The sequence below is a fragment of the Saccoglossus kowalevskii genome, chromosome 15 (assembly GCF_978046115.1).
Source record: "Saccoglossus kowalevskii chromosome 15, keSacKowa6.1, whole genome shotgun sequence".
In the NCBI taxonomy this organism is placed as follows: Eukaryota; Metazoa; Hemichordata; class Enteropneusta; family Harrimaniidae; genus Saccoglossus; species Saccoglossus kowalevskii.
Window position 1 is genome coordinate 15,689,408 of NC_140655.1, and position 13,200 is coordinate 15,702,607.

Sequence of the window (13,200 nt, forward strand, 5' to 3'; positions counted from 1 at the left end):
ACCCAGTTTTAATTCAAGTCTGTCACTATTATTGTGTTTAGCTGAACTTCCATTTTGTTGATGTCCAGCGAAGGATGCATTATCCATACGCATCGAAGATTGAGTCAAGAGTTTACTGACTGTTTAAGATTCCACTACGATAACCTTGCTACGGATAATGGCGAGAAAGGTGAGATTTTCAACACAATTCATGTCATTGCATCGAAGACACAGCGATGAAAAAATATGTTCCATCGCAGTATCAATACCATAAGTCTGACCAAAAAGTGGCATGGCCGATAACCGCGTGGCCTCAATTTGACGAGGGACCCGGAAACATACTTGTTCTTGCCTTGTATCAATTACCATGGGCCCCTAACCAGCGGGTAATTGGTGAGCAACATTCAATGAACCACATTTTGTAAGTCAGCAACATTTTGCTCACCAAATCAGATACGGTAAACAATTTTTATAAACAAATGCAGGGTTGACCATTTGAAGCGGAGGGGAAATCTCTCAACGTCCACATGTAGCCAGATCAAAAATCAATGAAAATGAACAAGAGATTGTATGCACGTCTAGCTCACCCTGTACCACAACGGTTCCTTATATGATTTACCGAGCAAAATTCTGCAGACTTGCACAATTTTACTTCCAATATCAAAGTTAGATTAGTTATCTGTAGTTAGATTTACAATATCTTATTTACCTTAAGTTCCCCCTATTCGAAATCAACATTTAAAAATATGGAGAGTACTGAGTGGCCTGTGTTTGCATATTTGCAATGGACATACCTCATCACACAATACAGTGTTCCAGGTAATACGACTGGTAATTATAGCAGGAACCATTCTCGGAATAGCTGTGCTTTCTCCAAAAGAATCATTACATTACATTACATTACATTACAAAAACAACAGTGTTTTCTGTTTCACTGAACGCATTCTAACAAGAGGCAGTGAGATACGGGTCATTTCACTTTGAACTTTATGAATGATAGATGTACCGTAAAATAACTGTCTCAGTAAATACATTCAGGGTACACTGAGATTTATAGTGACTAATGTCCGGACAGTCGTGGGAACGGTTACGCCTGCACGCACAGTGGTTGAAATATAGAATATAGTAGATATCGTTAAAAGTACAATCTAAAGAATAATTACGATATTATTTCTCAACACAATATTATAAATATATAGCTGATGCGTAGTCTATGGATATTTGTTGTAAGGGATCGACCATCAGAAACTCGGGGTGGTGATTCAGAGAGGAAAAACAGTCTGCACAGAAAATATTTAAAAAAAAACTAAACAAGAACTGCCTCCATAATACACACACGTTTGATAAAGCGGGAAAAGTAAGTAATAATAAAAACATAATTTGCACAGTTTGTCTATATAATCCCCTCCTAGAGTGTCCAATGGTCAGTCCTTCAGTAACGTAGAATCGTGATAAGCTACGTATGTATAAGACTAACGTTATGTAATTGTCACGTGATATGCTGAGGTGTACATTGAGCTAACAGAGTAACACGTGTTTTTCACTAGTTTGCGGATAATGGCCGCCTTGTAGATATCCGTGTCAATGACCTACACTTCCTCGTGTTTTTGTGAGTGAAATGGACACCGTAATCTGAGCTCCCGCAGTTTTTTTTTTCGAAACAGCAGGACTAATGGCGCAAATAAATCCTAGGTAATTTCAGTGCAGAAGCTGCATTTATGCTGTCACCTATTCCTTTCACTTACCCGAATTCTACGAATTAAGGTGTGTTGCAACCAGGACGTAATCTTTATAGGGGCACGGCGTGATTGATCGCCGAACCCATTAAGTAAGATTTGTCTAGAGGTGACCCTAGGCAAAGGGCAACCTATCAGTCATATCCGCACCGTGGCGACTAAAACATGTATATCACAACTACTATTCTACAAGTACAATTTAATGTGTAAACAAAAGGTTCTCTATTCAATGATAAGTAGTTCGATGATGTCGCATGTCTTTCGTCAAGGGGTGACCCATTTAAAGCGCGGTGGTCGTCGCGCAGCGCGTGCTCGAATTTCATGTAAATAAACAATGTATTTTACACGCGTTGTATACGTCGCTATGAGTCTCATATCGAACGGGACGCGGCGCGACGACTACCGCCTTTTAATATCTGAGAGGGAGTTGGAGAAAATTAGTCAATTTTGTTTTCACACTTAGGTTACTGTGGCAGAGATTTGTTTCAAAGAGCATGTCTGAACCATATTTTTATAAAACAAGAGGACTAGTAACGAACTTCTGTTTAGAGGGAATTTCTTGTCTTATTATTGAGCCTGTTGATTTTTTTCAGCGATTTCAGCCCACATATTTTTTTGCCAAAAATTCATCTCTCCCAAATTTCAAATGGGTTACTCCTAATAATGCACTTACTGATTACAATATTTTAGTGTTTCAAACACTCATTTGTGTAGCATTCTAATTAAATGAATTGTTAATTAGCTATAGCCTAGTCAAAATGATTTATATAAGTTTGAAGAAACGTTTTTCACGGGCTTAAGAAAAAGACAGAAAACAAGTTTTTGTTGTTGCTACCTTAAACCTATATCGCGTAAAAGAGTAAAGATTATTTCATCTCATCTGTACATACTAGGATAGCATCAATTCAGTTGGCGACGTGGGCCCGATGCGGCGTGTCTAGCATGTGAAATACAATGTTTGTTCACACAACATACGAACACGCTGCCCGACGGCCAATTTAATTATTATAATTATATATTAATTACTTCTTTTGAATATAACATATTTCCCGAAATTAGTTTTGACTGGCATGAAGCGGACGTTCGCAATTACCAGAAACCAAATCCCGTATGCAATTGTCATACTAAACTAAAACAAATATCCTCTGCATTGGCTGTAGGTTAAAGGGCGGTAGTGGTCGCGCTACGCATGCGTAAGATATATGGGTCTCATATAAACAAAGATGGCGACTTTGACTGTTGCGCAGATAAACGAGTACAAACTGAGACGTTACCAACCTTTAATTAGGCGTTTTTAGGTGATTCGAAGGTATCGAATGAGTCACCGGCGGTAATTAGTGCAAGTCGCACCTGAGTGAAACTTCATACTTGTGATTTCCATCAGAAGAGCGCTTTGGATTGTGGGAAAATCTATGTCGCACATGGGCAGCGCGACGACCACCGCCCTTTAATTACGTTATTTGTATCACAGTCCTGTTTGTATATATTTATATTAGGTGAAATTTTTTAATGAATTGGATGTGGTGTAGTGGCATGAGGTGCGGGCAGAGCTGAAGGTAAATGGTGTACAAATTCGAAAAAATGTGCCATTCTCAAAGTATCGAGTTTGCCGTTGATGGCGTATTCGCGATAAATACGAGCAGGCCGCGCGCACTCATTCGATTCTTGAAGAATGGACCAATCATTGTGGCTGTGAGCGCATGCGTTCGAAGTTTGTATAAATAAACAATGCATTTGACCAGAGGGACTGTGATTTTACCCACTTGCGTTGCTATGGGCAGATGGGATTCAAGTCGAACCATCGTCATTTATGTTCATAAAGTCACGTGCATCTTATTCAGTAGTGTAAAGAGCAAACAAAGAAATAACTGAAAGTTTTCGGTCTTTGTTTTCACTGTGTTGGTTGCCAGGCGGCCAACATGAATGTCCGCTTCGAGAATAAAAATGTATGAAATATTCTGGTGATTATTTGAAAAAGTTTGCTTCAGAGTATTGTTTCCTTGAATATAACGCAATTGAAAATTATCTCATTTCTTGAAGGTGGACAAAACTGGGAGATTGTGTCAGTGGATAGTCTTCTTCCTTATATATGTGTCGCCCTCTACGGCCGACGTTGTAAGATGGAAAGAACCCGTGGGTGGTAACTGGAACGATCTATCGAAATGGAGTATAGGAAGACTGCCCTCACCGGAAGATGACGTTATTTTTGATCTAGGCGAGTTTATTGTACAAACTTTAACATACACCTTATTGACCGTGACGCCCTGTAGTATTACTAAGAACCATACTATAAACTAGTATGCCTTTTCGGAGAACCCCGTGACCTTCTAAACTACTGTATATAAAATAAAATTGTATTACCACGTGTATGCCAGCTGACTGTGAAATACCGAATATCGCATATATTCTCAGATAGAACAAACTAATGTTAAATAGAATTGACCACAGTACCTGTAGTACTGAGTTATTACGCGGAATTCAAGATGTCACCACGCACGATTCGAGTGCCCGTGACCAAAATGTCGCAAAACACTATTCAAAGTTGAACTATTTTCGGTCTGTTGTCCAAACACCATTGCATTAACAGTGAACAGCATTCTAATGATGATTTTTATACTTGTAATTTCTTAAACAAACAAAATGGCGCCGCCCATTCACCGGAAGTGCACCGTTTTTCAAGATCTCAGGCTATGTAGTTTTTTTCCCATTACTCTTCTACCTATACACAATATATACCTTCTTTTACTTAGGTTGTCGAGATAACATTGGTTTACGTTCGGTGAGTCAATTTGTTTAATATGGTCACATAAGACATGAAGCCAGGGGGCGGTGTGTGATTTGCGCCAACATCCTGGTTCCGACTGTGATGATGGTCTGCACTCAATCATGAACTTTTAGAGAAACTTGAAATTTTGTTATAACTAAATTTAACCGTACAATTGTTAAGGGACATTTTTAGTTCCTCGTTCGGAAGAATTATCGAGTTATGTTAGTGCTTCCAGACTTATTCCTCGGACATGCCATTATCACACAGTGAACTGTCATTTTTCGCGGCCATTTTGCGTGCATAAGTCCAATACCTGAACGTGTTCGCGAGATTACTCGGAAGTCAATTTCATCAAACTTATTATTATGTTGGCAACACATATTGGGTTACAGGTGCACGTTTTAAGTTCTTTGAGATGTGATTAAAGATGGCAAGACCGTCTACTATGAAAGTTAATATAATATAATATCAAAAGACATTTATAATTACTTATTTATTATAGTTTGGGTCCACGTTTATTTTTTTTATTATAGCCTATGTTCTGATAATGTTTAACTTAAATCATGAATCAGGGCCGTGTTTAACGACATCATTATTTGGATCTATGTCACACGCAACGTAAAATTACCGTAATTGGTATAGTACAGGTGTGATGGTTCAAATACCAAAATGGCAACAGTAACAAAAAGACTTCCCTGGCGGCGATGATAAAATACGAACACGGAGCCAACAGATGAGGTTTCAACTGGTACTGGTATTATTATACTCTGCAAACATCAAGTACAATAACGCGGTAAAACTCCACTACTCCAATAACTAGATACTTAAACTCCAATACAATTCAACGAGATCTCCGATCTGATCTCAGTGCTGAACAACTCCCCTATATATACCCATACTGTCTATAAATAGACCATTACATCAGCATACATAATGAGTCTGGAATTTACTACAAATTTCTAGAATGTTCCATTACCTTCTATTGCCTTCTACAATGTCCTATTACCTATTCAACCAACTTCTAAAAATTCCACCCAGACACAGTACGGTTCTAGAACATTCTCAGTGACACGGAAGTGGTAAACAAGTCATATGCGACAATCTAGGTTTAGAAAAAAAAGGCCAGGCGTTTCATCTTTATTGCTATGTGCATGTGTTTGTCATTCTACAATTATTACACGTATTTTATTTATTTTCCTGCTTTCAGACGGATCTTACCAGGTTGATGTGACCGATGAGATTATTGTGACTTCGATATCAATGCTGGTTACCGGGCCTACATTACGTGTGACAAATTCACTTACTGTGCACGGTAACATGAACATTGATGGCGCATTCATATTGGACGCAACAGCCAATCAAAATAGCGGACTTTATGTAGAAAACACCGCCATATTTAACGGTGATTTCAACTGGCGTGACGGCCACCTCCAGACGAAAGGCAACGGCTATGTCGCAACGAACGGCATACTGCATATCACACCGCCTAGTCGATATTACTATAATTCCCCTCGCGTGGAATTGGTGAAACTGCAGCTAATAGTCAATCACGTGATAGTATTGGATGGCTATACCATGTATTTTACAAACAGCGGATACTTTACGATTACTGAGGGCGCTACTTTTAACATGACTAACTCACCTGTGATTGGCAACCAAAATGGCGGCACTCTTCTAAACAGAGGTACACTCAACATAAAGACATCAGCTACAATACATACAAATCTCCACAATATGGGTACTGTCACTGTTGAAACGGGCAGTTTAACCTTACATGGACAGACTACATGGGACGGAAATCTGGAAATGAGCTACCGAGATGACAATACGGTTGTCTTTTCCGGAGGGCATCACAACTTCCAAAGCAGTAGTAGTATTATTGGCGTGGAGACTCTCAAAGCGTCGTCTAATGCGTTCATTTCAATTTTAAGCGAGCAAGTTGAAGTCAGTCAGTTTGAAGCAGACTCTGGGACAATTCAACTGAATCATCCTACCACACTGACGCACATGAAAAAAATAGTAACTTGGAATAACGGTCATATTGAGGTTTACCTCCAGACGGACAGTGACGCACGGATGCTGGCCATTGATGACGTCATCATCTCGGATCATTCTACTGTTCGCGTGGTTGGAATTGTCAGTGTAAAAAGGTATAGCAGACTTTCTTATTCAAACTTCTACAGAAGAACGTTACATGACGCATAGTTCGTTTATTGACGCACACAATGTCAAGGTCAAGAGCAATCTATATCCTGGTAATTCAGTGTGTATTGGATTTCAAGCGAATCTGAGCTGCAATTGTAATTATCCACGATTCGTAAATTATAAACTCTGATATTGTATAGTTTGCAATTGTGTACGATGTCTTACTTGCATATATGGCCTCATTCCGAATGGAAGCATAAGTATTTACATATCCTTATTGAAACGCCACGGTTGTCGTCTCACATTGTGTTTAAAGCGGGTTCCATGCGAAGTTTACAACCCGTGTAAAATACACAAAATTCGACGACTTTAGCAAAATATTACAAAATCAAAGGGTTGTACCAATCATTATAATGGGTCGTACTTGTGGGCAACTGCTTTGTAGTTGATACTAAACCCGGTCCAAGGTCGATATACAGATTAGTCGACCTGAAGGGGGCATTGGTAAACAATACTCTGTGAGGGCCGACAAATATATATATCGACCGAGGCCGGGGTCAATATTTGTATCATTATACCAAATCAAACAAATATTTTGTGAACGGTTGAAATGCAAGATCCTGTGCAAGTTTCTACTGCCAGCATCCAAAATGTTCACCATTTACAAGTAGCTTCATCACACTTCCAATGGTATATTCCACAACCCCTTCCATAATTACTGTTACATTCAAGATCAAGAAAGCGCTAATTAAAGGGGCACTTCTAGTTAAGCCTAATCTCACAACAAATTTACTTTCTGGATTAAAATTACAATGGATAACAAAAGATAGATTAACTTTGTAAACAATAGTGTCCCATGATTCTTTGGTGCGATCCATGGGCTTGGGAGGTTCCCCTTTATGTACATATAGTCGCATTGCTTGATTATTATCTGTAATACACGGAATATAACTTGTTCTAAGTATTGCAAGATACCTTGTTCAGCAGATAATGTCACAGTTGTTCGACCTGTTCAGAAATTAAAGGTGATTCTTCGATAAAATACCGACAAACGGTGAATCAGCATTTTTTTCGATTGATTATAGAAAGTACTTAGTACCTTCCATGGACTGATCATACCGTCTGCGCAAGCGCAGCAGCCTAATATTACGTTTTTGATCGCTAGAAGTCAATATGTAAATATATCGACCGCCAAATGCGCGAATCTGATGATAGGGCTGTGGGGTATAATAATTTTATATATTGTTCTTTTATTATGGCTGGTGTAAAAATCGTGACCACGCTTATTTATCTCATTTTTTTTATTCCGGTCTAGCCACCCAACTAAAATAAGTGTCACCCTAATCATTCTGTAATCCTATTATTTCAACAGATTGAGGATCGATAGATATCGATATGGCGATTCAACAGTATTTGACGTCATCGGACACGTGACTATTACTGAGCAATGGACGTGGTTAGGTGGATTATTTCAATGTACGGGGGAAGCTCTCCTAGTGGGTGCAGTTTCAATCGAAGGTGCCAGAACAAAAGAAGCTCGTCATGCCAGAATGGTGTTTATGAACAGTGTAATCGTGCGGAGTTCAGCAACAATCACAGTAAAAGAGGACGCTGAATTCATCAATGCGATAAATAGTACTTTTTTAGTAACATCACCTGGTGGTACAGTTACAGGGGGTGGATCGTTTCAGAATCACGGGGAACTTATTCTGAATTATTATGAATCCAGCACCTTTAACGTTTTCCTGCAATCCTTCATAAACCATGGCTCAGTGAAAGTAGTATCCCCACCTGGTTCTGATCTAGTGATATCTGGAATTTTGGAAACTTTTGGTTCTTTCTTTATTGGCGATGAGAATATCCTAGATTTGTCCGGTGAGTGCAGGTCAACTTCAGAGGGTATTATCGAAGGCACAGGCACACTGCAAATACAGGGCGATAATTGCGAGTTCAAATCTCTAGATATCAGAGATGTCAATGTGATTAGTGGATCTTTAACTATTCAAAGTGTTTTGCCTGGTAATTACCAGGTTATTGCAAATGTCTTGGTGGATGGTGGAAAGCTGACCTTACCACCTTCCACGGATCACATAGATATAGACAGCCTGTCTGTTAGAGGTACGCGCGGTGGTTCGGAGGTAATAACTAATAGACCAACAAACATCAAAAGATTGACTATGTCTGCTGGAATTCTCAAAGGAAGTGGGGAGATCGTCGTCACTGAGCTTTTCATGTATGAAGGCGGTACTATTGAAGGCAGAGCCGGTGAGACACTCGTCATTCAGCAAGATATGCAAGTATCAACAGACATAGTTAAAGTTATTCAACGCGATATAACATTAGAAAATAATGTAACATGGGTGTCCACCGACATTACAGTCAAACTAGAAGGGAAATTAACCATCGCCGAAGCAGCAACGCTTAACATTCTTGGAGATAATTTCAGATTTCTCACTGAAAGTTCTGGACAACAAGGTTTGCTGGAGAATTATGGTCGAATAGAGATAGAAATCCCATATGGAACATTTCTAGTAGCTGTTAAATTTAATAATTTCGGCATTTTAGATTTGATATCAGGGGACATTGAAATGTCAAAGCAATCTACCATTGAGGGATCAGTGAGATTTTCAGATCTGACAAGTTCACTGAGAATCAATGGTGGAGAACACAGAGTTTCTCCAGAATCGATCTCCGATGGTGGTCTTGGAAGACTTGTGGTAAGTCACTTATTTAATCCATGCATGCACACTTGCATCATGTATCAGTGAGATTCGGGGTTCGATTTCTATAGCTGCCTTCTCAGTAGTGCGAAAATAGTAAATGCTGCCCACTTTTGAGACTTACGGCATCCCTAGTTTGGAGAATGACGCCAATTTAGAGGGAACATATCAAACGTTCCCGCCGTCTGCTTCAGTCCACCAAATACAAAAAATCACAGTATTCTCGTCGTAACGGGGAATATGGGAATTTTGTTGCACATCGGTGCCATGCAATTAAGGACAAGCTTCCAAGTATATATACTAGTAGCGTAAACTCAATACTACCACTACAAGGAGCACCAACTTTCTGTTCATTTATCCATCCATTCATTTAGTTATCGTTGTGTGTTGTTGGTCTACAGGTAATGAATGGGGGCATGGAAGTCACGGATTGCATGTGGTCAGAAATGACCATACTCAACGACGCTTTAGTCAATATCACTTTTATCTCAATAATTCAACCTGTGATGGAGAAAGTCATTTCAATTGGTGGAAGTGCTTCCATCAACGCCCTCACAGGGGGAAACCTGAGAGTGAAAGATATTATTAGCGACGGTGGAAAGGTTACATTTTATGGTGACGTCATTGTTACAAACATCGTGATTAGAGGTGGAATTATTGAGAACCAAGATAAACTTGAGGTTATTGGAAAACTCACGTGGATGGCAGGAACCATAATTGGAAGTCAGTTTGGTCAGGTAAATATCAATCATAAGTATATCTACTTAGGGAAAACTATTAATTTATGATATTCTTTCCGCAAGTTGGTATCGCGTGCTTTGTGTTTAATCTAATTGTGTTTAATCTCAGTCACGGTGCATGCATCTTCAAAACGTCACTCAAACTAATATTTAGAAGACGGTAGGGAAGCCCTAACCACTGATCAAACGTGGGCAAATGTATGTTTAGCCCAGCCTGAACATGTTCATTTATTCCCCGACGCCTCAGTGGTAAAATTAAAACGTTCGCTAAAGCTGTAACTAAATTTTGATATCCTAGCGAAGTGTTCTCGACAGAGATTTCCAGGTAGATTCTTCTAGTGGGGTAACCCACTTGTAGAGGGAACGAGAAAATATAACACCTATTTCTGTGCATTGAAGAAACAAGGTGCAATCAGTTGTACGCCACATGTCCGCAGTCATCACTACCTATTGCGGCAAAGATGGGTTGATATAAAACTGACATAATCATGGAAAGTAGTTGAAATATATTAAGTGGACAATGATAACGATAATTTATTTATTTATTTATTTATTTATTTATTTATTTATTTTTTTTTTTTTTTTTTAATTTTTTAATTTTGTAATTAAAATTTTTATTTATAATTATATTAATATTTATTTATATGTATATTTATATATATATATTTATATTTTTATTTATTTATTTGCATGAATTAAACTGTATTTGTGATTTACTCATTGCAGGCCAAGTTGAGTATTTTTGGTAAGATGACAGTACTAGGCGATGATGATAAAACATTGGAAGAACAGTTGCTTGAAGTGCGTAACGAATGTGAATGGATTGGTTCTGCAGATATCATCATGAAACGATCTACAACTTTGTCCGTTATACAGGGTGGTGTGTTTTCTTTGAAAGGCAAAGGTAAGTACAAATATCTATAATATTATATATCTTATGTCCATTCCTCTTGTCCAATTACATGAATTAATTTTTATATCAGTATGACTAAAAGTAACAGGTTTAATGAAATAATAATTAATACTGAGCAGGGTAATAATGACGATTGTGTTTGCAGATGATAGTTATTCCGTGGTAAATGACTGCCAAACGAGTTCAGAAACCATTTTTATAAAATTCATTATAATCGATATTTGGGTTTATTTTCGAATTTTGAATGGCAATAAATTTCATTTAGTGGACGTATTTATTTTGCTATCCAATTCTGATACATGACAGCCCAGAGTATTCTAGAAAGAGTGTACAAGTTTTTGATTTTAACAATATATAATTTTCGTATTTTTTCACATTCTGTGTTACATTATTCATGGAAGTTCTATAAATCCAATTAACTGACATTTAATTAATTTGCATATGATAAGTTGAGCTGGGCATGGAGCTTCCAATAACGGCCAAACGTTAAATATTTAAATAATTTCTCTACGTTTGCATAAATGTCACTGATATTTGAAATAATCAGGCTGCGAGTACATTAATTTGCAACCATGCGGTCATCGACATTTCGGGTCATTTCTATCTTAGAAGGTATACTTAACAATTGTTACAGGTCATACACATACAATTGTATTGATTGTCAGCACAATGTATGCATAATTATTCTTAACAAGCGATGCGAACTAATCATAGTGAAAATTTGGGACAAACAATTTAACAATTTCGACAACATTGTGGATCTATTTCTTGAGTAGAGTAGTTTTACAAAATGCAGAGGCGGCAATGAAATTGCGAAAAGGGAAAACAAATCTCCCAATTGTGAAACGTTTCAAAAAGATTGATGAAGCGTGTATGTCATGACATAGATCTTGATAAGTTACATTTCTGTTTAGTAGGTATATTCAAAGTCAGTCTATATGCTTCGCCATTTCACGGATGACTGGCACAAATACTGCACTTCACAATAAACTAGATGTATACATTCAATAAAGACGTTTGGGTCTGTACACAAATCTTAGAGTGCCGCTTTCATGAAAAAAAGTATAATGAAACGTACCCCATAGAATATGTTTGTAAAGATATAAGATATAAGTACCTGGCGGCCGTCTGTAATAAGGTTTTGATTTAATAATTTCGATCATAGGCAATGGGGAGATCACAACCCCGCGCTACATTATATTCAGAACTCGTATGACTGTCATTACCAACTGATTATACTTATATCAATCAATTACCTGTAAATGCAGCTTTAATACATCAGGTCGAGTCAAAGGATAATCGTGGCGCAACGCGCTTGAGTAGCAATGCATCATACTATGAATATTATTTTCTAGGGTCTTTCCACGACAATGATGGTACCAATGTTATCAGAATACGTGGTACACTTATCGTAGAAAGTGGCGCATTTATAACGAACCACGTGAGAGTTGAGAATGAAGGAGTGCTTCTGGTCAGAAACAGCGCCGTGCTTGCTCTCACAGGTAAGATAAACAACAACATGCATACGAATGATATTTAAATGTTTACTTTGCCCCCGAAAGATGCAATATTGATGAGAGCATGCAATGTTATTACAACTGTTTGATGCTGCACGTTGGTGGGTTATTATGTAACATCAACTAAAACATAGTTCTTTTAGCGTATAAATAAATATTTTCTTCAACTGCACGTACGCTGACTGATTGTTATTGTATGGATCCACATATGCGCTAATTATTCTGGTACATACAATAACAATGATTCCACACCTGCCTATTGATGCTATTTGATGTAATTTGTCATCGGAAGTGCTTTTATTCAGTGTGCTGCCAACATTTTAGTTCATAATCATAATCCATTTTGATACCGAACATCAAGTACGATAATATTACAACCGAAGTGTTTTTTGTATATGATAGATGATAGCAGGTCTAGTGGCCAGGTTACTGTTTATCAGGATGGTGAAGTTCAGTTTCGTAGTGGAACACATCGATGGTATGGAAATACAAACACGGGCACAGGTTTGAAATTTATTATCTTCGTAACATTCTCAAATAAATATCCCAGTACAGCTTTGAACAGGATAATTCGAATCGATTACAAAGTCCCAGACACATAGTATAAACCGTTACAGTGATTAATGTAATCGAATTCCTTTAGTTGCAGGAACCCTGAATGCAAGTTCTGCTGAAGTACAGAT

General features: G+C 38.0%; 2 protein-coding genes across 2 annotated transcripts; both read left to right on the forward strand.

Annotated features, from left to right (window-relative positions):
* Positions 1-157: 157 nt before the first annotated feature.
* LOC146734013 (uncharacterized) lies at positions 158-6,829 on the forward strand. Its single transcript, XM_085508469.1, has 3 exons — positions 158-169; positions 3,756-3,930; positions 5,690-6,829. Exons 1-3 carry the CDS (start codon positions 158-160, stop codon positions 6,685-6,687), a joined length of 1,185 nt encoding a protein of 394 aa, XP_085364595.1. The 3' UTR covers positions 6,688-6,829.
* Positions 6,830-7,822: 993 nt separating this feature from the next.
* On the forward strand, positions 7,823-13,119 carry LOC144351984 (uncharacterized). The gene is made up of 6 exons (XM_085508470.1): positions 7,823-7,851; positions 8,000-9,344; positions 9,749-10,084; positions 10,814-10,991; positions 12,356-12,502; positions 12,920-13,119. The coding sequence occupies exons 1-6, from the start codon at positions 7,823-7,825 to the stop codon at positions 13,117-13,119; spliced, it is 2,235 nt and encodes a 744-aa protein (XP_085364596.1).
* The last annotated feature ends 81 nt before the right edge of the window (positions 13,120-13,200 follow it).